This window comes from Thamnophis sirtalis, unplaced genomic scaffold, assembly GCF_051295495.1.
Source record: "Thamnophis sirtalis isolate CommonGarterSnake01/CBP01778 unplaced genomic scaffold, rThaSir2_p1.2 scaffold_6, whole genome shotgun sequence".
In the NCBI taxonomy this organism is placed as follows: domain Eukaryota; kingdom Metazoa; phylum Chordata; class Lepidosauria; order Squamata; family Natricidae; genus Thamnophis; species Thamnophis sirtalis.
In genome coordinates, this window is record NW_028261386.1 from 52,065,082 (window position 1) to 52,091,899 (window position 26,818).

General features: G+C 37.7%; 1 protein-coding gene across 1 annotated transcript in view; it reads left to right on the forward strand.

Moving 5' to 3' along the window:
* Positions 1–22,541, forward strand: part of CAPN14 (calpain 14) — a 58,515-nt gene extending 35,974 nt beyond the window's left edge. The window contains exons 13-22 of the mRNA XM_014053313.2: positions 4,863–5,065; positions 6,226–6,262; positions 7,666–7,722; positions 8,815–8,881; positions 13,475–13,539; positions 14,646–14,714; positions 16,348–16,426; positions 20,351–20,467; positions 21,574–21,629; positions 22,317–22,541. Coding sequence (XP_013908788.2) covers positions 4,863–5,065; positions 6,226–6,262; positions 7,666–7,722; positions 8,815–8,881; positions 13,475–13,539; positions 14,646–14,714; positions 16,348–16,426; positions 20,351–20,467; positions 21,574–21,629; positions 22,317–22,343 — 777 coding nt within the window. The 3' untranslated portion in view covers positions 22,344–22,541. The remainder of the gene's footprint in view (positions 1–4,862; positions 5,066–6,225; positions 6,263–7,665; positions 7,723–8,814; positions 8,882–13,474; positions 13,540–14,645; positions 14,715–16,347; positions 16,427–20,350; positions 20,468–21,573; positions 21,630–22,316) is intronic.
* The last annotated feature ends 4,277 nt before the right edge of the window (positions 22,542–26,818 follow it).

Genomic DNA, 26,818 nt, shown 5'->3' on the forward strand with positions numbered 1-26,818 from the left:
ATTTATTTATTTATTTATTTATTTATTTATTTATTTATTTATTTATTTATTTATTTATTTATTTATTTATTATATGACTCTGTGTGTGTGTGTGCGTGCGTGCGTGCGTGCGTGCGTACGTACGTACATACATACATACATACATACATACATACATACATACATACATACATATATATATATATATATATATATATATATATATATATATATATATAGTCATACATACATACATCATTCTAGATAATGTATGTGAGATGATGTAGGATTGACTATCAACAGTTAGGGAATCAGTAATCATGAAATATGATGTAAATCAGCACTTAGTAGGACAACAATGAAGACATGGAAAAGATAAAATGACAAGTCACTAACTATAAAGAACGAAATTGTCCAGACAATAGTTTTCCCTGGGGTACTCTGTGGAATTAGGGAAAATTGGATTTTGAAGATGCAAATGGAAGGAGCAATGACACTTTTGAAGTTTTGTGATAGAGGAGACTCTTGGGAATACTATGGGTAACAATAAAAATCAATGAATGGATCATAGAGCAAGACAATCAGAGTCCTTACTGAAGACATTAATGACAAGGCTCAAACTATCATATTTGGCATACATTGTGTCCAGGTTTTCAGCTTCTTGAAGGCCATAACAGTAGGAAAATGGAAAGGTATAGAACAACTTGCAGCAAGTTGGATAGACTTTTTAAATTAAATTCAGTTTACTGCATACAGCGTCCCTTAAATGAGCTTGCATGTAATGACTGACGCAACTCAAATCCCAAAGAGAGTGTGCAACTTGTCAAAAGCACTCAGGTTTTATTAAGGTTGGAGAGTAGTACACAAATTCAAATTGTGACAACCCTCCAAATGTTCTGAATTTTTACTTCAGATTTAATGAGAATATTCTGTTCCTGAGTGAACCCACCAGGCTTTTGTGCTTTAAAAGCTAAACTCTACATGTTGCTTTGCTGTAAAACCTGTCAGGTTGTCATTGCTTTCCATAGGGAGCTCTTAAGGCTATAGGGGATGGCTAGCTATATTATCCGGCTAGAGCAGGGAAACTAAATCTATTTGTCTTTCATGTGGCACTTTGGACCAATTGGGAGACAACACTTTGCCATTTAAGCTTATTGAAGCTTGGAACTGGAGACTGCTAAGAGGTAATTTCAGACATGTATTGAGCATCAAGATTAATATAGTGAAGTACAAAACCAAGAGCAGTTTTAAAATTGGAAATACAATGAATCACAGCATTGACCAAAGCATAAATGCTTTGCATTTAATATATGATGCATTCTAAGGGGCAACTCCACCCTCTTAGCAGATGATAAATTGCTCCATTAGCAAGAAAGAAATACAACGAGAGTGAGGGAGAGGGCAAAAGTTGTTCTGCAAATGCTCTTGTGGTAACAAAGTCCATTGGAGAGTAAAATGTCAGAGTCATTGTGAGGTATGGCTGGCTCCAGGAGGCTCCGTTTTTCTTAGCCAATGTAATTATTGATAGCCTTTCTATGCGGAGTATTCTCTGTGATAGAAATACCTAGTCAAAGGGCATGTTTTTCTTCATGATCATATGCAGTGCTCAAACTGCATATCTACAGTTGTAATTCTAAACATGCTTACACAGAAGTAAGACTGGTTAAGCTTAATGCAGCTTTTATGGAACAAACAAGAACAGGAACACTGTGAAGAACATAGACTTGGTATTCTCGGGTTACATACAAAAATGGAGCTAAATACAATTTGAAAACATTTGGATCACCCTATTATTGCACTTTTTTTAGTTCTTGTGTTCACTTGTGTCTTATTCTCAGAGTGCCTGGACAAGTCCTTGCAGTTTTGTTGGCAGGTTTTTACAAAAGTCATTTGCTATTGCCTCCTTCCTAGGGCTGAGAGAGAGTAACTGGCCCAAGGCCGGTCTCCTGGCTTTGTGCCTATAGTGGGAGTAGAACTCACAGTCTCTGTTTCTAGTTTGATGCCTTAATCACTATACCAAACTGTCTCTTGCGTGCTCTTGACATAGTATTGAATCATCGACAGGTTTCTTTATGGTGCTCCAATTGCAGTCAGGCATGGTGCATGATGTGCAATCAAGAATAATATGCAAACTAAATGTGATACAAAATGCAGCAGCTTCAGCAATGATGCATATATCCTGATACAGTTAGGTGAACTTACTTTGTGAATAACTTACTCAACTTTGTGAACTGCATTGGCTGCCATTTGGCTTCTAGATGCAATTCAATATGCCAGTTGACCCAGAGGTGGGTTGGTCCCGGTTTGGCCCAGTTTGGGCAAACCGGTAGTGGCGGTGGCAGGAGGTTCCACCCACCTGCCTGGATGCTTCTGTGCATGTGCAGAAGTGTTGTGCGCGTGAGCGAACACAAGCAAACTGGTAGCCCCGGATTTGCAAACCACCTCTGAGTTATCTCCTTCAAAGACCTACACAACTCCAGACCAGATCTGATAGATCACCTTCTCTTATATTTATCTGCCAGTACAGCCAGTTCAAATAGATTCAACCTTCTCCAAGTTCTGCCCCCATTAGGTCTTGGAGAATCTCTTAGAAACTGTTCTGAGCTGATTATTCAGAGGGCTTAAAACTGTACCCAAAGAAAGCATAGGGAAAAAGGGAAGGAAGTGAAACTGAGGAAAGACTAACATGGGGAGATGAGTGAAATGTCTCAAATATTTGTTGGGTTCAGCCGTAAAGTTTAATTTCTATTAAAACATACCATATGCATTTTAGAATATTATTGGTGTGGAGGCTGGGTTGACTAATATTCTAGTCATAGGGAGTAAAAACTGTCAGGAGAAGACAGAAACACTGACCATTCCCAGTGAAAATCTGCCACATCTGCACTTAATATTAATATGTTTAAACATTCCAGAATGGTTTTTAGTGTTGCATTTCATCTAGAAATATATAGAAATGATCTCCAGCATCTGTTTTTAATACAGGAACAGGATGGTATGCAGGGGTGGGATTCAAAAATTTTAGGAGCTGGTTCTCTGCCTGGTTGTTGGGTGGGCGTAACCATGGGGGGCATGGCCTACTCAAGCTCCTGCACCATGAAGGGGGGGCTTATCACCCTCCCCAGGCTCCAGAGGCTTTGTGTGAGCTTCCAGGAGAGTGAAAGCAGCCTCCCCATGCTCCAGAGATTCAGATTCAGATTCAGATTTAGTTTATTTGTATGCCGCCCTTCTCCGGGAGGGACTCAAGGGGACTCCGAAGGGGAAAAGGGGACACAGACACAATACACATAATTAAAATACACAAAAGTCATACAGCCATACAAGTCGAGAGGGGAGGGGAACTCATCAACCCCAGGCCTGCCGGCACAGCCAGGTTTTGACAGCTTTCCGAAAGGCCTGGAGAGAGGTGAGGGTCCGAATCTCCGCGGGGAGCTCATTCCAAAGGGCCGGAGCTGCTACAGAGAAGGCCCTCTCTCAGGTAGCCAGATGGCATTGGCTGGTGGACAGAGCCCGGAGGAGGCCGACCCTGTGCGATCTAACGGGTCTATGGGAGGTAATTGGCAGCAGGCGGTCTCTCAAGTACCCAGGTCCAATACCATGAAGGGCTTTATAAGTTACGACTAGCACTTTGAAGCATATCCGGAGACCGATCGGTAGCCAGTGCAGCTCGCGGAGGACAGGTGTAACATGGGTGTACCGAGGTACACCCACAATCGCTCGCGCGGCTGCATTCTGGATGAGTTGAAGTCTCCGAATACTCTTCAAAGGCTGCCCCATGTAGAGCGCATTGCAGTAGTCCAGTCTTGAGGTCACGAGGGCGTGAGTGACTGTTGCGAGTGCCTCCCGGTTCAGGTAGGGGTGCAACTGGTGCACCAGGCGAGCCTGGGCAAATGCCCCCCTGGTCACAGCCGACTGGTGATGTTCTAAGGTCAGCTGTGGGTCCAGGAGGACTCCCAAGTTGTGCGCCCTGTCTGAGGGGCATAAATTTTCACCCCCCAGCCTGAGCGATGGAATACTGGCCAAATTCTTGGGAGGGAAACACAACAGCCACTCGGTCTTGTCTGGATTGAGTACAAGCTTGTTAACTCCCATGCAGACCCTGACAGCCTCCAGGCACTGGCACATTGTGTCAACCACTTCACTGAGTTGCCACGGGGCAGACAGATACAACTGAGTGTCGTCCGCATACTGATGGTATTTTATCCCGTGCCGTCGAATGATCTCACCCAGTGGCTTCATGTAGATATTGAACAGAAGGGGGGACAGGACTGAACCCTGAGGAACCCCATATTTCAGGGGCCTAGGGGTCGACCTCTTTCCCCCAACTAACACTGACTGCGACCTGTCCGAGAGGTAGGAGGAGAACCACCGAAGGACGGTGCCGCCCACTCCCACCTCTCGTAACCGTCGCAGAAGGATACCATGGTCGATGGTATCGAAGGCCGCTGAGAGGCCAAGGAGCACTAGGATGAAGGAATGACCTCCATCCCTGGCTCTCCAGAGATCATCAGTCAGTGCGACCAAAGGCCCTCTGGAGGCTGGAAATGGGCCCGTTTCCAGACTTCTGGAACTTCCGGGAGGCCCATTTTTCTCCCTCCCAGAGCACCCGCCAAAATAGGCTTCATGAAGACTCCTGGGAGGGGTGGGGTGGGCAGGGCCAGCCTGTCCTTGCAACTACCAGTTAGGCGAACAAGATGTAACTGAACCAATCCGAACTGGCTGAATTCCACCCCTGATGATATGTATATTTGTTCCCAGGGCCTGAGCCAACATTGTGAACAGCATGAACATGTAAACATTCATTTCCCTTCCATTATTTTTTTTTTAAATTCTCAGTCACCATGGTAAATGCCCTTGATTTATTTTCCTGTTTTATTTTTTAGTCCTGCGATAATAATAAAAAGCTGCCTCATTCTTTCTTCATCTGGAACAAACCTTTGGGTCAGTCGCTCTTTGTGAATGATAGGGAAGTGACTCAGGATTTCCGCCTCCCTCCTGGGACTTACGTGGTGGTTCCCTCTACTTTTGAACCTCATCAGGAGTCAGAGTTCATCTTGAGAATCTTCTCCAGAAAGCACAGCCTGCAGTAAGAAATTCTTTTTTAGTTTGCAAAGAACATCCCTACACCCAGACTTCTTGTTTTCAATTCCTCCTGTGTGTTTCCAGCAAAACGTCTGTGCTCCTCAGTTCTGCTTTCTTTTATCTCCTTTTTCACCACATTCATAGTTTCATTTCTTCAAACATCATAGCATGCTGTGAAGTGCCACTGAGCTTGGTATTTGGGTAACCAGTAGATCCATGGGTGGGCTTCAAAAATTTCAGCAACAGGTTCTCTGCCCAGTTGCTGGGTGGGCATGGCCATGGTTGGCATGGCCTAGTCAGCCTCCTGCATCATGGTGGTGGAGGGCATTTTCACCTTCCCCAGGCTCTGGAGGCTTTCTTCAAACCTCTGGGAGGTTAAAAACTGCTTCCTCCAGGCTCCAGAGGGCCCTCTGGAGGGTGGAAACAGGCCTGTTTCCAGATTTCCAGAACTTCTGGGAGACCTGTTTTTCCCCCTCCCTAACCTTCGTGTAGGCTCTGCACTTACCTCTCATCCAAAAGGGACCATGTGGAGACTCCTGGGAGGGGTGGTGTGGGTGGGCAGGGCCAGCCAGGGGTAGGGATTTGGAGGTTCTCCAAACTGGCTATAATTTTAGCTATGGTTCTCCCGAACCCAGGCAAACCTCTAGCAGCCCACCCTTGAGTAGATCTTTCTGTGCAGATTTCAGGCCTGTATGAAGTACTCTGCATTTTATAGAACCCAGAGATTTGCCATTTGGATGTGGATGCCAAAGAAGTAAAAGAGTTCCGAGATGAGAAATTGGTTTAAAATAATAATGGAACTCACAATCCTTCGAGACACAATCCACTGTGCTTCTCTAAAGCTTTCTTAACTTTACTAGGACAATTTGGAGGAGGGTGTCAAAAAGATTTGCTGATATACCACAATCAGGCTTCCGTTACTGCTCATCTGAATCAGCTGCATGAGCAACCTAAACGTTTTTAAAGTTTTTAAAATAATAATTAAATTAAATTACTATTAAATTAAATTTTTATTCAAGTTCAAAAATCTAAAATATACTTTGAAGCAAGATAAAATATCAGATCTCAAGATCAAGATAAAACAACAGATCTCAGTCTAGATAAATCATGATACCCACTTCATCATTCTAATATTCATGGTGGTTTCTTTCTTCTTTTTTAAAGTGAATTGGGTGGAGACTTGAACTGTGTCCTTTCAAAGGTGAGATATGATCAGGAATCATGCCGTATAGCTGCTACTTTGTTTTTGTCTTTTGTTCTTTTCTGCTTAACTGCTCTCAGAGGCATAACCTGAATGGGGATGAGGCCATCAGTGAGCTAAATTTACAAATGGATTCTGATTGTCAGTCGTGACACCTGAATGTCAGAATAAAAATTAAAGAAAAAGTAGGAGTGATTGAGCCATCCTTGCGGTGTGCTTTTAAAGGGTAGCAGAAAGTAAAGGAAACATAACTCATAGTACTTCATAATGTAGAAATGGCAACATAAGATCTCTCCTTCATCACTCATGTGCAGTGAATATTTCTTTTGACTTAAAGCATAATAGCTGATCAAGAAAGAAAATCTTGAGAACTCACTAGCTAAATGCCACAGGGACCCAAAACACATGCACTGTCTCTTACTAAGCTGTGACTAAGATAGAATAGATAAATAGATTGCTATTGAGAATAGTATCATTTAATCTCAGTTTTAAAAGAACAGTGAGGGGCTGCTAGCATGCTTTCTGTCCAAATTTGAAGGGGCAGTGAGGCTGTTTAAATCTCCTAGTGATGTTGACCTTGAGGTTTAAGTCAATGTCTCTAGCTCTGTTCATCTGTTTCAATATTAAAATTTTGTATACATTTTTGGGAGCCAAATGACACATGCTTTTATACCAAGGGGGCGGGGAGGGGGAACCTTTTGAAGCTAAGAGCCTCACCTAAAAAAGAAAATCATCTGCATTTGTTGCCAAAGTTCAAGAAAGGGGATTTTCAAGAGGCTCAAGATATTGTATGGATCAATAAGGCAATTGCTAGCCATGAATTGCAGAATATGGCAAATAAAATGATTCAGGAGATGCTAACATTTTTGATGACCTCTGTGCAACACACAATTTAACAGTTTAGCCGGGAGGCACATAAATGTGCCAATGTTGAAGACTTAGATGGATATCTCATGAGCCTAAACACATTTATAGAGAATCAATAATGTATCTAGGGCAGGATAGTTTTTGATTCTTCCAGATTTTGAGGCTTTACATTGTATACATACATAATTAGAACTGGGAAGTCAGGGTCATATAGTGATTGAACTAGGACCACGGAGACTCAAGTTGAAATCCATCTTTAGTCAGGGAAACTGACTGGTTAACCTGGGACCAACTACCAGCCCAGATTCACACTGTAGTTGTAGGGAAAAATGGAAGAGGGAGTACTATATGTACTGTCTTGAAATCCCAAGGAAAGATTGGCTATACATCTAATAAATAAATATGCTGAGTTACAAGTTGCTGACAGTAACTTGTAGGAAAGGTCCATTCTTAAACAAAGGTGAATAGGAAAAATCCTGAAAAATTGGATAGATTTCCCCCTTTCATCTTTTGCGTTTTTGTTTTATTCTTTGTAGGAAATAGTTGATAAACATGAAGATTGTGAAGAATTCTTCTCTACGTATTTTGAGCAAGTGAGTATCCCTTTCTGGTACATCTAAGGACTTTTTTTTTAACATGCTTGACCAAAAACAGTTTCTCAGAAAAATTATGGGTTTTCCAATTGGCATTTCTCTGTTGGTGTGTAGCTATTGATTAAAGAAATATACTCTAATTGGACTCACATAGCAAGATCATAAAATTGTTTGTGTGGAATTTTACTTCTGTGTAAACCCAGCCCTTATGTTTTAAAAACCATGGATTTGTGGATTTGTTTTGTATGAAACCAGGCAATTTTGGTGAATGTAACCATGATTAATAAACCACGGCTTAGCCTGAAGTATAAACCTCCTCTTTGATGATAATTACATCTTGAAGATTCAATCTTCAATGTCTGATAAGAAAAAAAAATGTCCTTCTCAACATCAAATGTCAGTATCCCTTAGTTGCATGATGCAATCACTGGACCCAAAATGTCATAAATGGACCATCCTGTCTAGTAGCACACAGTGGGAGTTGAAGATGTCTGGTTCAAACTTCAAGTTGGGTATTGTGTGGTGGACCTGAAATCCAGAGAGGCATAGCTAGTTCTTGCTGAAAGTACAGCAACAGTTAGATCAATGGTCTTGCTTGATATACACTATATTGTTGCAAGTATTCGCTCACCCATCCAAATAATCAGAATCAGTTGTGAGCGAATACTTTTGGCAATATAGTGTAAATGAACTAAAAATCTATATGACCAATAGAGGACAGTAACAGTACAGAAATCAGAAGGTTTGGTTTTTATAAGGATCCACTGGGATTTCTGCAGCCCAGACATAGTATGTCCAATATAAGACAGATTGTATATGCTTGAACAGAATAATATTTTTAATATATCATTGTCTAATAGATGGAGAAAAGATGGGATAAAATTAAATTTAATTAAATTGAGAATCATAAACCTTTCTCTTTTATTGCTTTGACATAATTCAAAAATGGATTTTTTTAAAAAAAAACTCAGGTTTCCATATTAAAAAAAAAAGATAACAGGACTATGCCCTATCTTTCCTTCCCCGTTAGTAATTTTAGATGTAAAGATGTTATTCACTGGATTTTCTATAATTTTGTCTTCCTTGCTTTAGTATCCTGAAGTAAACGCAGTGCAGCTGCAAAGGATCCTAAACAGGATGACATGGAGAAGTATATCTGGTATGGGATTCTAAAACTCAGTATGTATTTTATACACATTTTCACACATACCTACATGAAATCTATGAGTGATGCAAACAGTGAACTTTCTATTCATCCATATTTTAGTATTTTAACTACTTTAAGTGCTTTTCAAGTAGGAAAGTAGGCAAAATATTTTAAATCAATAAATATATAGGCTAGTCTCACGGGCTTTTAAAAGAGAATGGGATTTAATTTACCCTTCATCCTTTATAGCACAGGATCTCGTGTTACAGATGCAGATGTCTAAACTGCAACATTTACATGTTCTTAATAAGACTATTGTTTTCAATGCAAATGAACTCATATTCATGTAGTGCAAGTTTAGTGATTATGCTTCTTCATAGGAGAAGGGCTGAAGATTAATGATAGTCCCTGTATGTAAGTGAAAATGCATTCATAGTGTCAGGAAAATCTACTTGTATCTTATCATGTAAATTACAGATGTTCATATAGGGCAGGGGTGTCAAACTCACGGCCTGTGGGCTCTATGCATCATGCGCTGGCCACACCCACACCTGGTTTAGCAAAGGGGGAAAAGTTGTGATACATCATGTGATGCCACCATGATGCCACAAGTTTGACACCCCTGATATAGGGGCTGCCACAAAGAAGAAGGAGTCAAGCTATTCTCCCAAATACCTGAAGGCAGGACAAGAAACAATGTGTGGAAACTAATCAAACAATCTAGAACTAAGAAGAAATTTCCTGACAGTTAGCATAATTAAACAATGGAACAACTTGCTTCCAGAAGTTGTAAATGCTCCAACACTGGAAGTTTTAAAGAAGATGTTGGATAATTATTTGTCTGAAATGGTATGGGGTTTATTGCCTGAACAGGGAGTTGGAGTAGAAGTCCTCCAAGATCCCTTCCAATTCTGTTAGTCTATCCTATATAGGTAGTCCTTGACTTACAACCACAATTGGAACCAGAATTTTCATAAGGAAGCAATGTGGTCATTAATTGTGCCAATTTTGCAACCTTTCCCCCCCTTTTGGTAGTTAAGCAAATCACATGATTGTTAAGTGAATCTGACTTTGTTGGAAGCCAATGGACTCAAATGCATTTTGTGTGCATGGTAATTTATTTATTTAAATTTATATCTCATTCTTCTTCAAGGAGTACAGCGCAGCGTGCCAAATATTTCCTTCTATTTTTTCCTCTAGCATCAAATCTGTGAAGTAAATTGGGCAGAATCAGAAAGACAAGCCAGTAAAACTATTATTTCTGTTGGGACTGGAGGTAGACTTGAGATTTCAGGCCCTAGTTTAAGATCTTAATTATTATCTGTCTGTCTCTTCTCTTTTCTTACCCTGTTACATGCCTTACATTCTTTTTAAATTTATGGCAGCAAAATCCTTATATTAGTTTTCCCAACGTTCATAACTTCTCAATGTGTGGTCTTCAGTACTCAGGATTCCCTACCCAAGCATGGCCATTGTTGAGAATTCTAAGAGTTGAAGTCTACATATTTGAAAGTTGGCAAGGGTGCAAAAATCCAAAGACATTTGGGTTTCTGCTGTAATTTTTAATATGATTGCTTCTCTTCATTATATTGCAAATGTTTGTGCATTTCATATGCTAGTATTTTATGTTTATTATATATAAAAAGCCTCCCTCAAGTCAGACCTGCTTCTATAAACTATAACAAAAATATATCCAACAGTATATTTGATTAAACAAAAGAAAACGTGATGTATAAAAAATAAGTCTCTTCAGCATATCAATGAAAACTCATCTTATTTTCTTTTTGTCGACAACAATAAAAAATAATCTATAAAGCAACTGCCAATGAATAATCTATTCTTTCTGCATCTAACACAAACAGCATCCTAATATACTGTTTATAAATTTAGTGTTCATGCCACCAAACAGGCAACAATTGATAAGATAGTATTCCATACCCTCAATTTGAATGTGTAGATATTTTGGCCAAATCTACTTTCCAGAAAACTTTAGAATAGTCCCATTATCCATTATAAGGGAAAATGAATGTTTTGGAAGATTGTCCAAATGTAGTACTTTATTATGAACCTCTTTAAAACAGGACAGGAGTCAAGAATGCAGCACTTATGGGCATCAGGGTATCTTTTAGTAAGATGCTAAAACTTGCAAGATCTCAAAAGCCTACAAGATTTTGGTAGTGTGGCATGAAGCTGCATAATTTCACATATGATTATGAAATATTTGTGAAATTCCACTTGAGAATCCCCAAAACTTTCAGCCATATAATTTTTCCCCTCTGGTCCTCTCCAAGATCACATGATGACACCCAGAGCCAAACCTTAAAATAAAGAAACATTTTGCAATTTTTGAAGTTTGACTAATTTTAATAGTTTAGAAGGAATTCTAAGAAATTAACTCCTGAAGGATGTTTTGCTCATATATTACAATTTATTTGATTCCTTCATGACACAAATCTTTAAAAGCCTCTGATAAATTGAGCCTGTTTATTCACTGGTCGAATACAATTAAATAGATTCTCTTCTCACATCATTTTGTTGAACTTTAATAAGCAACAATAAATCATTGCAGTAATAGAAGGGTAGTACATAACAGAACTGTTGGGAGTCCTAAGGAAAAACAAACATTGATTTAAAAAATAATTCAGAATTTTTCTATATCTAGTACAAAACTCTTTAAAGATTCCAGAGGACCATCTTTTCTGCAGGAACTAAATCAATTGCTAGTTTTCTATTAACCAGTTTATATTTTAAGTTCTAATTGCATTTGGAAAACCTGTAGGTAATCTAGCTAGTAGTAGCAGTAGGCTGCAAGTTGGCTAAAATCTTCTTTTTCTCTCTCTCTCCTGTTTTATTTTTTACTGGAACATGAAGTTTACACAACATTTGGTGAATATAACAGATAAATAGGATGGAAAAATTTTGATTGGATAAGAACGGAAACCATTGAGGAAGTTAATGAGATAAAAGCTTTTGTAGCATCAGTTCAGAGCCAAAGTAAGGATGGAGAAGCAAAACCTTCATCTCCTCAGGACATGCCAGTCTTTCTAGCTTCCCCAAGAGTGAGAGTAGACAGCTATTTGATCGCTCTTAAACATCTTTCCAAAGTAACCCATCAGGCATGGGGAAATCTATAACAAAACTAACCAGGCTGTGCAGCTCATCTTTTATTCTTCATAGACAATCAATTTTAAAGCTTTCATTTCCAAACTTTACAGTGCATGATTCATATTTAATAAACAGGGCAATAATGAGATTAAAACATCATTGGTTTCAGTAGAGAAGGGATCAGTGAGTTATGAGCCTGGCGCCTGCTCGGTAAAAGTCTGCAGGCAATCTATAATCATGATTTGCAACAAGATTAGATGCTCTTTCTGTTTCATTTCTTGTCATTCGTGTATCACTAGGACTGCTTGGGTCTAGCTTTTAACTTGCCTATTTATTCTGTCTGAGCGAGGCAGAGAGAAAGAGGGCAGGAGGGAGGAAGAACGCAAAACTGTCAGTATTTATCCATGTTCCTGTTCTATTTCAGCTGGTGTAGTTAGACAAGGGACAAATCAAGCAGAAAAAAAGGAGACCAGTGACTTCTCCCAAGGTCATTCAGACATTCTGCAAAGCAGACTTCCTTAGAACTAGAAATGAACAGCAGCAACATTTTACCAAGATGCCCAAATAAAAAAGCCTAAGATGCATTATCATTATTATTATTTTGGCAATTGATCTAATATCATCTCCAAGATGGAACCCTTAGGATAAATTGAATGAATTAGAGAGAATTAGACATACCAATGAAGGCTTGTTCACTCAGTAGGTAATTATATTTAAGATAACTTTGGGTTACAATAGGTAGCCTTCTGTTGACAAGTAACTGCTGCAGGAGCAAGAGCACCACAAAGTTATTGCTTCTTTGGTGTAAAGATTTGGTATGACCCACAGTGGAGGAATGATGGTGATGATGGAACTTAGCTGGCTATATTGACTTCTTTGATTAGACAAAAGACAAGATGTACATTTTTTGCTGACTGGAAATCCCTTAAGGACTTTTTTGCATGGAACAGAAAAAATAAGCTTATGATTTGTGGTTTTGATTATTAGGCAGGAGAGATTATAGAAAGAAGAGAGTTATGTGAAAGCATAAAGTAAACAGTAAATCTGTACATGTACTTACAACTGATATAAAGATCAGAAGCTACTTTTGTGTTTTTTTCTTTCTCTTTCCCCCTTTTCTTGGATTTTATGCTTTGATTTTTTTTCTTTTTGTTTTCTTTGCCTTGTTTTTCTTACTTTATGTTAGTTTTTCTTAAATTACTTAAAAATACATTTGTATATGTGTGTGAGTCTATGTGTCTCTTTCTTTATTCGAGAGACCTCTCAGAAGTAACTGATGGACTAGTGTGAAGAACAGGATAGTTTGTCATTTTGTGTGAACTTGGGAAATGATGATTTATTCACAAATCAGGGTTAAATGACCTGGGTTAGCATTTTGTGGCAGCTCATTCATTTTTTATGTTCACATTGAAGATACATTGGCTCAGGTCCCTACTCCTCTATGGAGAATATGGTTGCATTATGATTATACCTTTTCATTTCTTTCTTTTCCCCCTCTAGATCATCAAAATTATGGGATGAGATTTAGCCTGGATGCCTGCCGTAGTATCTTGGCCCTCCTAGATGTATCCTACTTTTGGTTCTTAGTTGTGTCATCTATTTTGCTAGCTTGACTGATTGAAGAATGCAATTCTTGCGTTATTCTGTAATAATTACTTAATATCTACTGACATGTTTATAGTTCTTCTGAACAAAAGGAAAAAGGATAACAAAAGGAGAGTGGAACATATGTGAGTATCAGAAGTGGGTTGCTATGGGTACCGCCATACTGGTAGTGGCCGGGAGCAGCTGAGGGAGTACCGGTATGGTGGCTTGTTTGGCCCACCCACCCGCCTGTGCTCTATAGCTGGTTTTATGGCAAACGGAAAAGTACGCATGCACAGCGTGCAGTGCCTGCGCAAACCCCAACAAGTAGCTGATTGTCACAGCGGTGGTGGATTGCGCACATGTGTGCAGTGCAAGTCAGGCACATGCATAAACAGAACGCATCAGTGCATGATCAGCATGCCAGTAGCGACAATAAAAGCAACCCACCACAAGCGTAAATGGTTTCCTACATGTTGCTCCTGACTCTCATCACTGTTTTGTGCTACTCTCACTTATCTCTGTTTCATATTCACATTTCCTTCCCTTAAGTATTACCCTAAAGATTGAGATTCTCACAAGCAGGTCAAGTCCAACAACCTTGCCATGAGGGCTGCATAATAATATCACGACAGTGAGAAAGAATGAAAGGAAGAAGCATCTTCCAGTGGGTATGAATCTCTTTGCATGTAAAACAGGCCAGAGTACTTGGCTTAAGCCTTAGGAAGGACTGCAGGATTTAGATGCATCTGTATCAACAGTCCAGCCTTATAAATTATTCATCTGAGCTAACAGGGGGTTATTTTTCCTCTTATGTCTACTCAGCCTGACGTCTGGCTTTGCAATCTTGGAAATTAATGGTGAAGAGATTCTTTTAGGAATTGGTACAATGTTCTCTAGGGCATAATTCAAAGACTTTCAAAATCAAGACCTAGTTTTGACTTGGAGTATGTTAGACAGAAGGCAGGCTTTGCTGAAATAAATTCCTAGCCTCCTTTTTGCCAAGCTAACTTGGTTTCCAGTTTTGCTATCTCTTCCCAGCCCCAACCTTGTCTGTCATATTGTATGCCTTAACATCATATTTCAGCTTAATAGTACTGGAACCTTGAGCATTCAAGAATTCAGATTGCTCTGGAAAAAGCTGCTCCTTTACCAGGTAAGCAACAATGTGGTATGTATGTGTGAGAGAGAGGGGGGAGGGAGGGGGAGAGAGGGGAAAGAGAGAACAATAAATCACCAATAGGAGTGGGAGAAGAGCCCTTATAGTTTTCCTATTTTTGCTCCCATTTTTGATTTAGATAGTATCCACAATGGAGCTGATAGCGAATCATTATGCACAATTGCTTCTATACTCTGTCAGCTCCAATGTAGATAGTAAGGAGAAAAACAGCTTTATACCGGGGCAGGTACTAATATCATTCCAAGGTTGCTAAACTTCAATAGCTAGAGCATTTAGGATTATATGCCACCTCATAGCATTTTACATCACTTTCTGGGCAGTTTACAATGAATTTACATATTGCCCCCAACAATCTGGGTGCTCATTTTACTAACCATGAAAGGATGGAAGGCTGAGTCAACTTTGAGATCTATCAGGATTGAACTCTAGGCTGTGGGCAGAGTTTGCATGCAATACTGCACTTTAACCACTGTGCCATCAGGATTCCTGTGGCAATCTCATAGTTTGACTGATATAATGGCATTTAATTGAGAGTGACAAAAACCATGAGCAATATATGTTCCATTCTTCTTATAAGTATTTCAAGACTTCCTGACCTCACATTGAACTTTATGATTAATTGGGGTCTCTCTGCTATAAATATGTGTGCTCGTGGGAAAGTATTTCCAAGAATCTGTGTAGAATCTGGGATTCAACTATTGCTGATATGTATATTTTGTTTTGTTTTGTTTTTGGAGTTCATATATGACTTATTTTTCTAATAAAATAATGTAACATGCATCTGTTGGGTTTCTGCTACCAATGTCCCAGCAAACTTTTAAAGAAGTGATAACAGCTGTTTGAGAAAGGAACAGCTGCTTCCAAGATAAAACATTGAAAATATTTTTTTGAAACAGAAAGAAAAGGGAGTTGTTGGTAGCCACCAAGATCAAGGTTAGGTTTTCCTAAAATATTTTCTAAATTAGTTTCACCCACCATATGCCAAAATACCATGCAACATCGTTAATTTGCAAGAAATGGAGACAAAAACTGGCAATTTCCCCTACAGTTAAGGCAATTCAAATTCTCTGGCAAGAAAAGCTACCATATGTAACCACTACAAATTGTACATGCAGATGTGCATTATGTTGTGCCTATCTTCGCCAATGATTGCCCATCTGCTTAATTTAAGGAAAATGGGGAAAATATAGGTTAAAATATCTTTCTTAATTATTGCCAGTTGTAGAGATTTAGCACACTTATGTTCCAATCTCTACTCCCTTGTGAATTGTGCCTTTTTAAGGAACGTCTGAAAGCTTCCCTGCATTATGGAAGAAAAAGTGCAGCAAACCTAACCATGTTTTGCATAAATTTGGGTGTTTTAGAAAGCTCAGACATCTTTAGCTGAAGGAGCATTTCAGTTTTTCTTAAAATTTTCCATTGAATGAAACATTCCTGTCCTCTCCAAGAGTTCTGCTATTTCTCAGCCTCTCTTTAGCTAAAGCTGGATCTCTTGGGTCACTGAAGAAAAGGAAGACATTAATGGAAGGCTTCACCAGCAGTGAAACTGGCTGCTTAGCATGATTTCATGTTATTAATTTCTCTCTTTCTCTTGAATCTCTCATGGCAGGAAGTTTTCCAGAGAAAAGATACCCATCAATTAGGAGCCTTGGATCAGTTAGAATTTTGTCTTGCTATGCAAGAAACAGGTAAACAAAAATTGAAGTAGCAATAAGATAGTTTTGTATCTAGATGTCATGATTTGTTCTTGACCTCCTAGTCAAGTATAAAATAGCAAACTCCTTTAGCTTTTCCACAAAAATATCCTACAGCTACCAAACCTTATAAATGAGTGAACAGTATAAATGGTAGTGGAAGCAAAAATCCTAGTTTCAGTCTTGGAATTAGCATTTAAAAAGCTTTCAGGTGACAGAGCTGAGGGACCTCAGAAAGAACTTTGCCCCTTACATCCACCCCATCTCTGAAAAGTGAAACAAATATCCATTCCTCATCCTCCAGAAAAATTGGAAGCAATATTTTTTTGCTTTAGGTGTCTATGAAGCTTAAAGTACTGTTTTCTATTTGATCAGCTCAACCATCCCTTTCCCAGAATGCCTTTGTGTGTTTTGGGATGCATGTCTTTCTTTGATGCTCCTTGTATCATACCTGGCACTTAGAATTAACCTCTCATCAGCCGATGATTGGACCAGCCTCCATTTAAAGCAGTTTTGTTCTTGAGAGACCAATTGAATATAATCATCACCAACTCTGCTAATCTACTTTGGTTGACTTACAACACACACACACACACACACACACACACTCCAATATATACACAACACTTTATTTCTCTTTTTAATCTATTCTCAGACTCTTTTATGTGAACAACGTTAACTCAGTTTTTTTTCTTTTTGGTCTAAGGCCAAATAAATAGATAAAATTCCTAAAAAGCAGACTGAAACTTTTCTGGTATTATCATGTAATCAACCATATCCCCTCCAAGGTTGGAAGGCCAAAGTAATAAATTAATTCAGTATGACTCCTGGTTCTTAAAAAATTACCTGCCGTGGCACCCTATGTATGACTGTAATGACATTGCATTCACTTACATACTTACATCTTAGCCCTTATCAAGAATGTTGTGTGTGATGCAATATTTATGAACATTGAAGTAGAACTGAAACATCCTACATTGGAGTTTCTATCCAGCCATGAATTTCAGTGGATAATTTTTGGTCAATCACTGTCTTTCATCCCAATTTGACAGTTTAGGCAGTTTTAAGGATTATCTGTGGAGAAATCCTGAACCATCTCAAGATTCTGACTTTGACTGTCTCAGACTGAAATCAGTCAACTTCATCTGTCTCTGGACAAGTGCAACACATATCCAGAATTCTCTTTTAATATCTGGGTCTCACTTGGAAGGAAAGACAGAGGGTTGCTTCTAAGGAGCACTCAGATCATAGTAATATCAAAATGAAACCCTTCTATATATGCCATCTTGGGTTTTTACATTGTGTTGTTGTTAGTCATGAAGTCCGACCCATTGCGACCCCATGGACAATGTTCATCCAGGCCTTTCTGTCCTCTACCATCCCACAGAGTCCATTTAAGCTCATACCGACTGCTTCAGTGACTCCATCCAGCCACTTCATTTTCTGTCGTCCCCTTTTTCTTTTGCCATCAATTGTTCCCAGCATTAGGCTTTTCTCGAGTGAGTCAGAGAGTTTTTACATAAGAAGCGTCAAATACATGAAACAAAATCATTCTTGCCTGGCCACATAGATGCATTTTTATACATTTTACATAAAACCAGATCAAGTAGTAGTAATGTCTTCACAATAGCCACAATAATAGACAATAGCCATTTAAAAACTTCATTAATCTCCATTATATAGAGTTGAATTATCCTGCTGACTTTTATTGTTGCACTGAAATGAACCAAAATTAATTTTACCTTGTAAAATGTTTTTTAAATGATTTTGATTAAAATAGTTGCAAGGTAAATGATTGTAAGGTGACAATATGGAATACTGTTAAATGAGATTAGTACAGTATTTAATGAATCTGAAATTTTAGCTTAATTATCTTTATTTAGTTTGACATTAACAAATGTAAAGTATGGAAGTTACAGTTAAGATTATGTACAAACCAAAATAAAATTAAAGTTCATCACATTTCACTTGCATTCACATATGGTAGCAATGAACCAATCCTAAATGAAAACATAATGCAATTAAAATACCAGATACGGCATATCGAATTAATGCACTTTGACTGATTAAATTAAACAACTCATTATTAATGGGCAGCAGATTCCAATGCTTCTCCTGTAAAAAGATGTTTACATTTTTGGGACTCTCAGCCCTGTGTTTTCATAGTTTCATAAATGGCAGAAGAAATGATGGCTATAATTTCATAATTGATGAGATACATAGTTCTGTGTGATATTAAAGGAGGTTAAAGATTATTTCCATATTATGGAATTGGGATTAATCATTCTAATTGCTGTTGCCACTCATGATAAGGCCAGTGTGATGTAGCAGGAAAGTTACAATTCCAGCTTTCTACAATCGGAGAACTATCGCTGTACTAAAATCAATGCAGTTCATAAACATATCAATACTTCTCAGCTTGCCTAAACTGGAATAGATAATCAGCTGAGCTACAGGATGCCCCCAAATAGTCATCCTCAGATCAGTACCTTTCAATTTTTTTCAGGCAAGGTTGGTTGGGAAATTGGGCTTTGTATGGCTTTATACTGTTTTTATCTTTGTACCTGGATATTCTGTGATTTCTTTATTTGTGTAAACTGCTGAGTGTCTTTTTGATTGGGAAGCATGGAAATTATTTAATGAATAAATAAGTAATAAACAAATACATTTGAAAAATACTAGGTTGGACAAAGCCTTTACTTCACTCAATGTGAGTTACCTACTCACTAAGGATCAGTCTCTTCGCTCCAACAACTACTTACTTTGTTATCTGGAGGGAAGTCACCAGTGAATTGAGATGGAAACTATCCACTCACCAGATACCAACCATGCAGTTTTGGATTTTGGCTATTGCCATGGGAACATAAGTTGAAACCATTGGAATTTGGAAGATGATTCTTGCATTCCAAAAGGAACTCCTTTTGGTCACAGTCATCTAGTTCTCTTTCTCAGAGAGGCATTATTATGTGATATGAGTGGGGCGGGGGGGGGGGGAAGAGATAAATGCTACAAAATACTTGCAAATAGAATAGAATAGAATGGAATTCTTTATTGACCAAGTGTGATTGGACACACAAGGAATTTGTCTTTGGTACATATTCTGTCAGTGTACATAAAGAAAAACATTCATCAAGAATCATAAGATACAACACTTAGTGATAGTCATAGGTTACTAATAAGCAATCAAATTATACTAAGAAACAAATAAAACAATATAATTTTAAAGATGCAAGCAACATGGTTATGGTAATAAGTGGGAAGAGATAGGTACTAGGAAGGAAGAGACGAATAATAGTAATACAGTCTTAGTAGATAATGCGACAGTGTTGTGGGAATTAGTTGTTTAGCAGAGTGATGGCATTCAGGAAAAGACTGTCCTTGTATCTAGCTGTTCTGGTGTGCAGTGCCCTATAGCGTTGTTTTGAGGGTAGGAATTGAAATAATTTATGTCCAGGATGTGAGGGGTCTTTAGTTATTTTCACAGCCCTCTTTTTGACTTGTGCAGTATACACATAAGTGATGAATTTATAAAATCTCTTGCATATAATAAAGGATATCTTTTCTTTGTCTTATATATGTTAACCACTATAATCCATTATATTCTAAATCCAATGATGTATAATGGATTAAGTATTGAATTTGACCAGGGGCTCTGGGTTCAAATCCCTTGCTCAATACTTAAATCCATTATGATTTACTGTCAGTTATTAATCTCATGGCATGATAAAATATACATCTCCAACAAACTAATCCCTAGTGGAGATGCTACTGAATTTAAAAAATGGTACCTGAATACATAAATCTATAAAGACCTGAGTTAAACTAAATTCTACTTTCCTAAATGGGATTTATTTTTTAAAAATAAATATGATTGATTGCAGTCTAAGCATCTTTGTGAGTACTGTTATGTTTCCAAAGGAATCTCACTTAGCAATGAACTTTGTAAGCTGTTGACAGTCCGGTATGGAAATCCTGATCTAAAAATCACATTTGAGAACTTTGCCTGCTTCATGCTACGTGTGGAACTCATGACGGGTAAGTAGACCTTTCACTAAATTTCTTTCATGGGAATTTATTTCACAGATCATCCTACGCAGAACACAAATGAATGTTTCAATGAGGTCTCTTTAGATCCCTGCAAGAAACATGCAGGGATTTTTAAAAAAGATTTGCAGATATCATTACAAGATAATGAATTGACAGTTTTTTTAAAAAAATAATTCTATATCCCTTTTAAAAAAAACCTCAAAAACTTATTTTTGGACAACTATAATCAGGCAGCTTACAATGAAGCAAAAGGAAAACTCATTAGAGGGAACAAGTTTAAAAAGTATTTAAACTGACTGTACGTAATACAAGCAAATAACCAAACAGCTACAAGCAAAACAACTGAAATGTGATAGAAAAGCAAATGAATTGGGAGACAATGTCTCAGAAAGGAGATAGCTTGTTTTAGTGATTTATTTTATCATCTACTTCATGTCACAACAACCCATGATACATGGCGAAAAATAAAAGTACCCTTCTTCCCCAGGCTTAACCTCCCAGGTTTTAGGGCTTGGTGCTACAGAACCTGTGATGTGTCTTCTACAGTATGTACTTTCTGCTATACTTCAACCAAGGGAGAAGTAAAGGTTTCCCTCCAGTGATTAAAGGATATAAATTGGTTCAGATACCCTATTAAGGATGTGGGAATGGGGATAGGTTGATGATAAGATGCTCAAAAGCAAATATTTCCTGAAGGAGCAACTCTTCCAAATGTGACTCGTGCTTTCATCACCTCACATTTAGATAATATTTGCTTTACAAATGGTTATTATAGAATTACTTGGCAATTTGGAAATACAACAATCTGATTTGTGTACATTTCATAGGGCCATACTTTTGTTGCATTGTTTAATAATAGGCTTCCAGGAACAACTGAAGGTTCCAGTTTTCACCCTTGAAGTCCTACTTGGCTTGATAGATTACAGTTTGTGAGGCATTTAAAAAGGTGATGCTGCCTCTGTCAATTGCTTACACTGAGAGGACATTTTCTTCATCTGATCTGGTTTTTGAGGTGCAAAGATATGAAATAACCTGGGTTGCCTTTTTTCTTTCTGAATATCCCAAAATTTCTCCTCATTTCCTTTCTTTTACAGAAGCCTTTAATAATATGAGTAAAGATGGAAAAGGTATCTACCTTCTAGAGTCTGAGGTAAGGATGAGATTTCTACTATCTTTGGAGTGGGGAGGACCAATATATGTACTATGGTTCTCAAGGATAAGGAAGGTTCTTCAAAGAATGCAATGGCTAATGTCAGCACCCCCTATACTATTCCATGTACCCTATGTAAGTTCCTCTTGTGCTATTCCCAATAAACAGTGGGGAGGGGATATTATCTCAGAACTGCTGTTTGAGGCAACTGCACTGCAGCTGGATCAAGAATTCTGCCACAGGAACGTCAGGTTCTGAGTTATAAATCATAAATGTATTCCAGTAATTCTGAAAGCATTCAAATATTATTAGTATAGCTGGTATCTAGTACATCTGGCTGTGGGTCTACTGATAATCTCCCTGATTTTGCCTTGGCAAGGGAAGAAAGTGAAAGACCTCTCTTGCCACCTCATCTGAAAGCATTTATAGAGCCTGGTACATATAATCATGCTTGCATACACATATATACATATATTCTTTTCTTTAGATAACTGTATTGATAGCTGCAGAATTTTTAAAAATAGCCTCCTCACGTTATTGACAGAAAGAGCTGCTTTAGCCTTGATTTAAGACAAACAACAATCCAAGATTTGTTCTCTCATTGGGACCAGTAACAATGGTTAGATAAAGTATTGCCAGTGAATATGAAATAAATGATTCAGTTTATCTCTCTATATTGTTTTGCAGTGGATGATGATGACACTGTATTCATGAAACAGTAAAAGAGAAGAACTCAGCCGAGCTACATTGGCCCTTCAGACCAGGAAGCCAAAATCATGAATGCTAATGCGACTTTTATTATAAGATTACACTAACAGAATCTTGCAAGTCTGAATGTGCAAGTCAAGTATGAGATGCTTACTCAAATTACATTCCTGTTTGGACTCAGATTTTATTGATCAGACCGTTGTCGAGGCTCAGACCGTTGTCGAGGCGTTGTCGAGCTCTTCCTCCTGTCTCTCAAACTTCTTCTCACAGCACATTTCAAGAGTGAAGGCAACTTCTTATTGAGCGTTTGTGTATGGTGCTTGACATTTTGAGTCAGGCTTATCTTTCTTGTGAAATTCAAAAGTGTTTCATGCATCACGAGTAATTCCACTCGTCTGTTAAGGATTGCTTGTGGGTTTAAAATAGTTTGAAAGTATTACATGACTTTGTTCATGGGGGTTTATGTTTAAAAGTAAATCTGAGTTACACAGCAACTACTTGGGCAGCAGCCTGGATTGACTGTCAGGTTAAGCCATAAATCATTTAAAAACTTTTCTGCAAATCTGCAGTTCGGTCACAATGGCTACACTTATATCTTCATAGTAGCAAGGGGCAAACTAACACAAAGTAACCTAAATAGCCTCAAAGCAATTTTTCTCAAGAACCACCATTATCCAATTTGTTTGACACTTAAGACTTATTTTGATGGGTGTTTCCCCTCTTCTTCCAATTGTACTGCTGGTTTATAGCAAAATTGTAAAATTATCTGCTCTTCAACCCATCGTAGCTTTCCTTAATTTAAGTATTAAGTATTATTTTCATTTTAAATTTACTTTTATATATAATTGTATTTATAATTTCATCATATTTATATTTTGATAATATTTAATACTTTTGTATTTTGTATTTGTTATTTTTAATAGAAAAACATGAAATAATAATAATAATGAGATATTTGACTGTGATTATTAGTATGGTCTGCAAAGTTTGGATAGCTGAATCACTGTGAAATCTTACAGAATGCCATATCTTGCCCTTGCTTTCAGTTGTAGCTTTGAGTGTTAAGGCTCCATTTTGAGGCTAGAATTAAGTAGCTGGACTACTTAAGTATTATACAATTGTTTTATTAATGGCTTTTATAAATTTACAGTTAATTTATGGTTACCTATCAAACGTTTATGAGTCTCTGTGTGATATATAACAGAAATGTAAAAGAATCTATGCAATTTTCAAATTGATGGCAGAGCAGAAAATATGCAGCATTGTTATCCTAAAAAAAAAAGCTCTGTAAATCCATAAATGTCTGATGAAATCAGGGATGGATTGTCATTTGGTTGTAACTGACTGTACTTGTTGCATTTCTCACAGGATCAATTTTAACCTTTTCAGCCTATGTAGTTGTATGCAACTAGATAATGAGAAACCCTTTATAATGATTAAAAAAAAAACTTAAGTGACAGAAATGTTAGCAATTTTGTTATGTTAAACCTTTATACTGCAAGGCAAAATTTTAAGCATATTGTTTACGTTGTAAACATAAACCCATTTGAAAATGGCTGCTACAAATGTAATACAGAATATTGTTCCTGGATTCTTTTATGTGTCAGTTTTTATATGTGTTATATAAATTTAAATCTATCCTTTTATACACGAAGTCTCTTTAACCTATTGTAATTGTGACAATATAATAAAACAATTGATTATGAGATTGCTACATATAATGTATTTTCTCCGTATGTCAATAAGGTTTTTAGCAACATTTAAAACAGCCCTGAGCTGTTGAAACTGTTATATCAGATGTGTAGATAAAACAGTCTGTTTTGTGTGGAACACAATAAAAGTTTTTAGCAAGGTTATACGCTGTTATATAACTGATATACTTATTGTATAACTTTCATGGATAACAAAAGAAGCATTTCTGAAATTCGGACAAGACTCATTTTCAGTGTGTAGTTAAAATAATATAAAATATTTCTGAGAGTTGCATCTACAACATTCTTACAAAGTCATTTCTCTTTTACTGGGGGCCATTGCAACAACAAGCAAGCAAAACAAACTACACAATATTAACCATGGAGCTTATAAAGTCATGGGAAGCATTTGAAATAAAAAGGATATTGATGTGGACAAGCCTTCTTCCAATTTTCCCAGGGTAACATTGCTTTCCCCTAAAATTAATTTATGAAGCAGAAAATGGTTAATATGGAAGTAGGCGAATGACGAATGATTCAGCTACCAGCAACAACATAGAAGAAGATTCTGTATTTCACTAACAGTCCTGGGGTATTCATCGGGTTCAATGCATTTCAGTTTCCTTTACATTCCATCTAATTTTAAATCAGTATCAGTTGACTGTGCACCTCAAGGGCATTATTGTATGTGTTTCTGCTGTAATTTTAGTTCTAGGTTATTTATTGGAAGAACTGCTAAGAACTATATTGAGCAACATAACATAGAGGTGATGAGGATGAGATTTATCCAGTCTTGGATACTGAACAAAGTATGGAACAGTTAGAGGGAGTGGATGTTTTATCAGGGAGGTGAAGAGACAGTGGGAAAATAGTATAAGATAATTGTTTCCAAATATATGAAGGGCTCCATACAGAACTTGGGGCAGAATTGTTTACAGGTTGCTAGAAGATAGTCAAAGAACAAAAATTGCAAGGAAATAGATTTCAGCTGGACCTCATAAAATATCCTAAGAAAAATATCCAATCATGGAAGCTTAGGAAGAAGTGCTGCTGAAAATGGGTGGCCATAACTTTGTGATGTTGGACTAGCCGGTTGACTACTGTACCCATCAATAGTCACCACAATTTATATGCAGTGAGAGCAATCATGGTTTTTAATCTTTCACTTAGGAAAGTGAGTTATTATGGTCCTTGTTATCTGATCAAGATTCTGCAACTCTTAATAAAATTTTGGGAACTTCTTAAATTGCTTGCCCTGACTGAACACAGCCATGATGGAATTTTTCTAGGTTTGGTGAGTTAAAAAAATTGGAAAATGTCTAATTTGATTCTGCTGGCATGGCATCTCTCCCTAACAAAAGAGAAACATTTTTTTACATACTTATTTATCTTTAAAAGGCAGTACAATCATTTGTGGTGCTATGTATTATATAAAGAAACATCAAATAATTACAAAAATGAAATATGAGTAAAGCAAGCTCATTTTTGGAGGGTTCAGAGGCTGTGTCAGAGCATACACTATTCTTTTGTGGCCTCTGAAAATCACATGAGACAAGCTGTCTGGTTTTGGTGAATGCCAGCCAAAATGTCATAGTGTGTCATCTTTGACATAAGCATCATGGGTTTGTCATCATTGGAGTTGAGGAACAGTCCTGTCTGTTGCCATTTGGGTGGCAGAGAAGAGAGAAGGAATTTTCTCAGGATGTTTCTCCAACGTGAGCATAAGTTTCCATCTGTACAAAAATGGCATGTGTATTTTTTCTGAAAGTGAGTGGGAAAGAAAGCTGTCAGCATTCCAAATATCATGCAGAATTAAATCAGAGTCCAAGGCAGAGCTATCCTTAAAGTTCCAATTTAATAAGACAGACATGTTGGCACAACTGTGAAAAATTCCAAATCTAAAGCTTCCTGGGATTTCAGCCAGTTGAAAGTTCATGAACTTATCCCCACACCCATAAATTCATCACATGGTCCAATCTTCTTCAGCCACGCTGGCATTTCCCCCCATCTAGTTCTGGTCAGATGCAGAGGTTTGGAGACAAAAGATGACCTTGGCTTCTAGAAAAGAATGGCAACAACACATTCCACAATTCTACTCCTTTCTATTCCCTCCTCCCAGTTACTACACTAATGAAACAGCATAGTGAAATAATAGAGAGTGTGGCAGGCCAAAGATCCTAAAAAAGGAATATGACTGCAGGTCTGACAAAAACAGGACTAGAAACACTTTTGCAGAACCCTAGTTTTCAAATCAATTATAGTAGTTATTCTGGACCAGATGAAAAAAAATATGAAAATCAATTAAAACTCTAAAGCTATAGCCTCAAGCCAATCTGCAAAAAAGGGAATGGTGGGGTAAATTTTAGAATTTTCCAAAATTTAATGTCACTTCACTAAGTATTATTTTAATTCTTTAAGCAACCAAATTGTGCCCGCCCTACCCATTCATAATATGGGGACAGATGGTGAGACCCTGAGTTTCCAATAACTATGTAATGAACCAATGTCATTTTTTGGATGTGGTTTTTTTAAAGTCAGTTCTTGTTGACGAGATTCATAAAATGACAAGCTGGTGTACCTAGCATTCACCATGTGTTTCTTTAGTTTTCCCCCCAGAAATATTTTTAACATATGGCATACTGCTGATTTCCCTATTGAATAGGTTTTTGCAAAATGAAATACTGAGGTGCAAAAAAAAAAAAAAAAGATGGCTCCCTTCGTTTTGCCTTTCTGCTATGTCTCACAGTGGATTGCACCTGAAAAGGAGCCTTGCAAAGCTTGAAGTTCAAT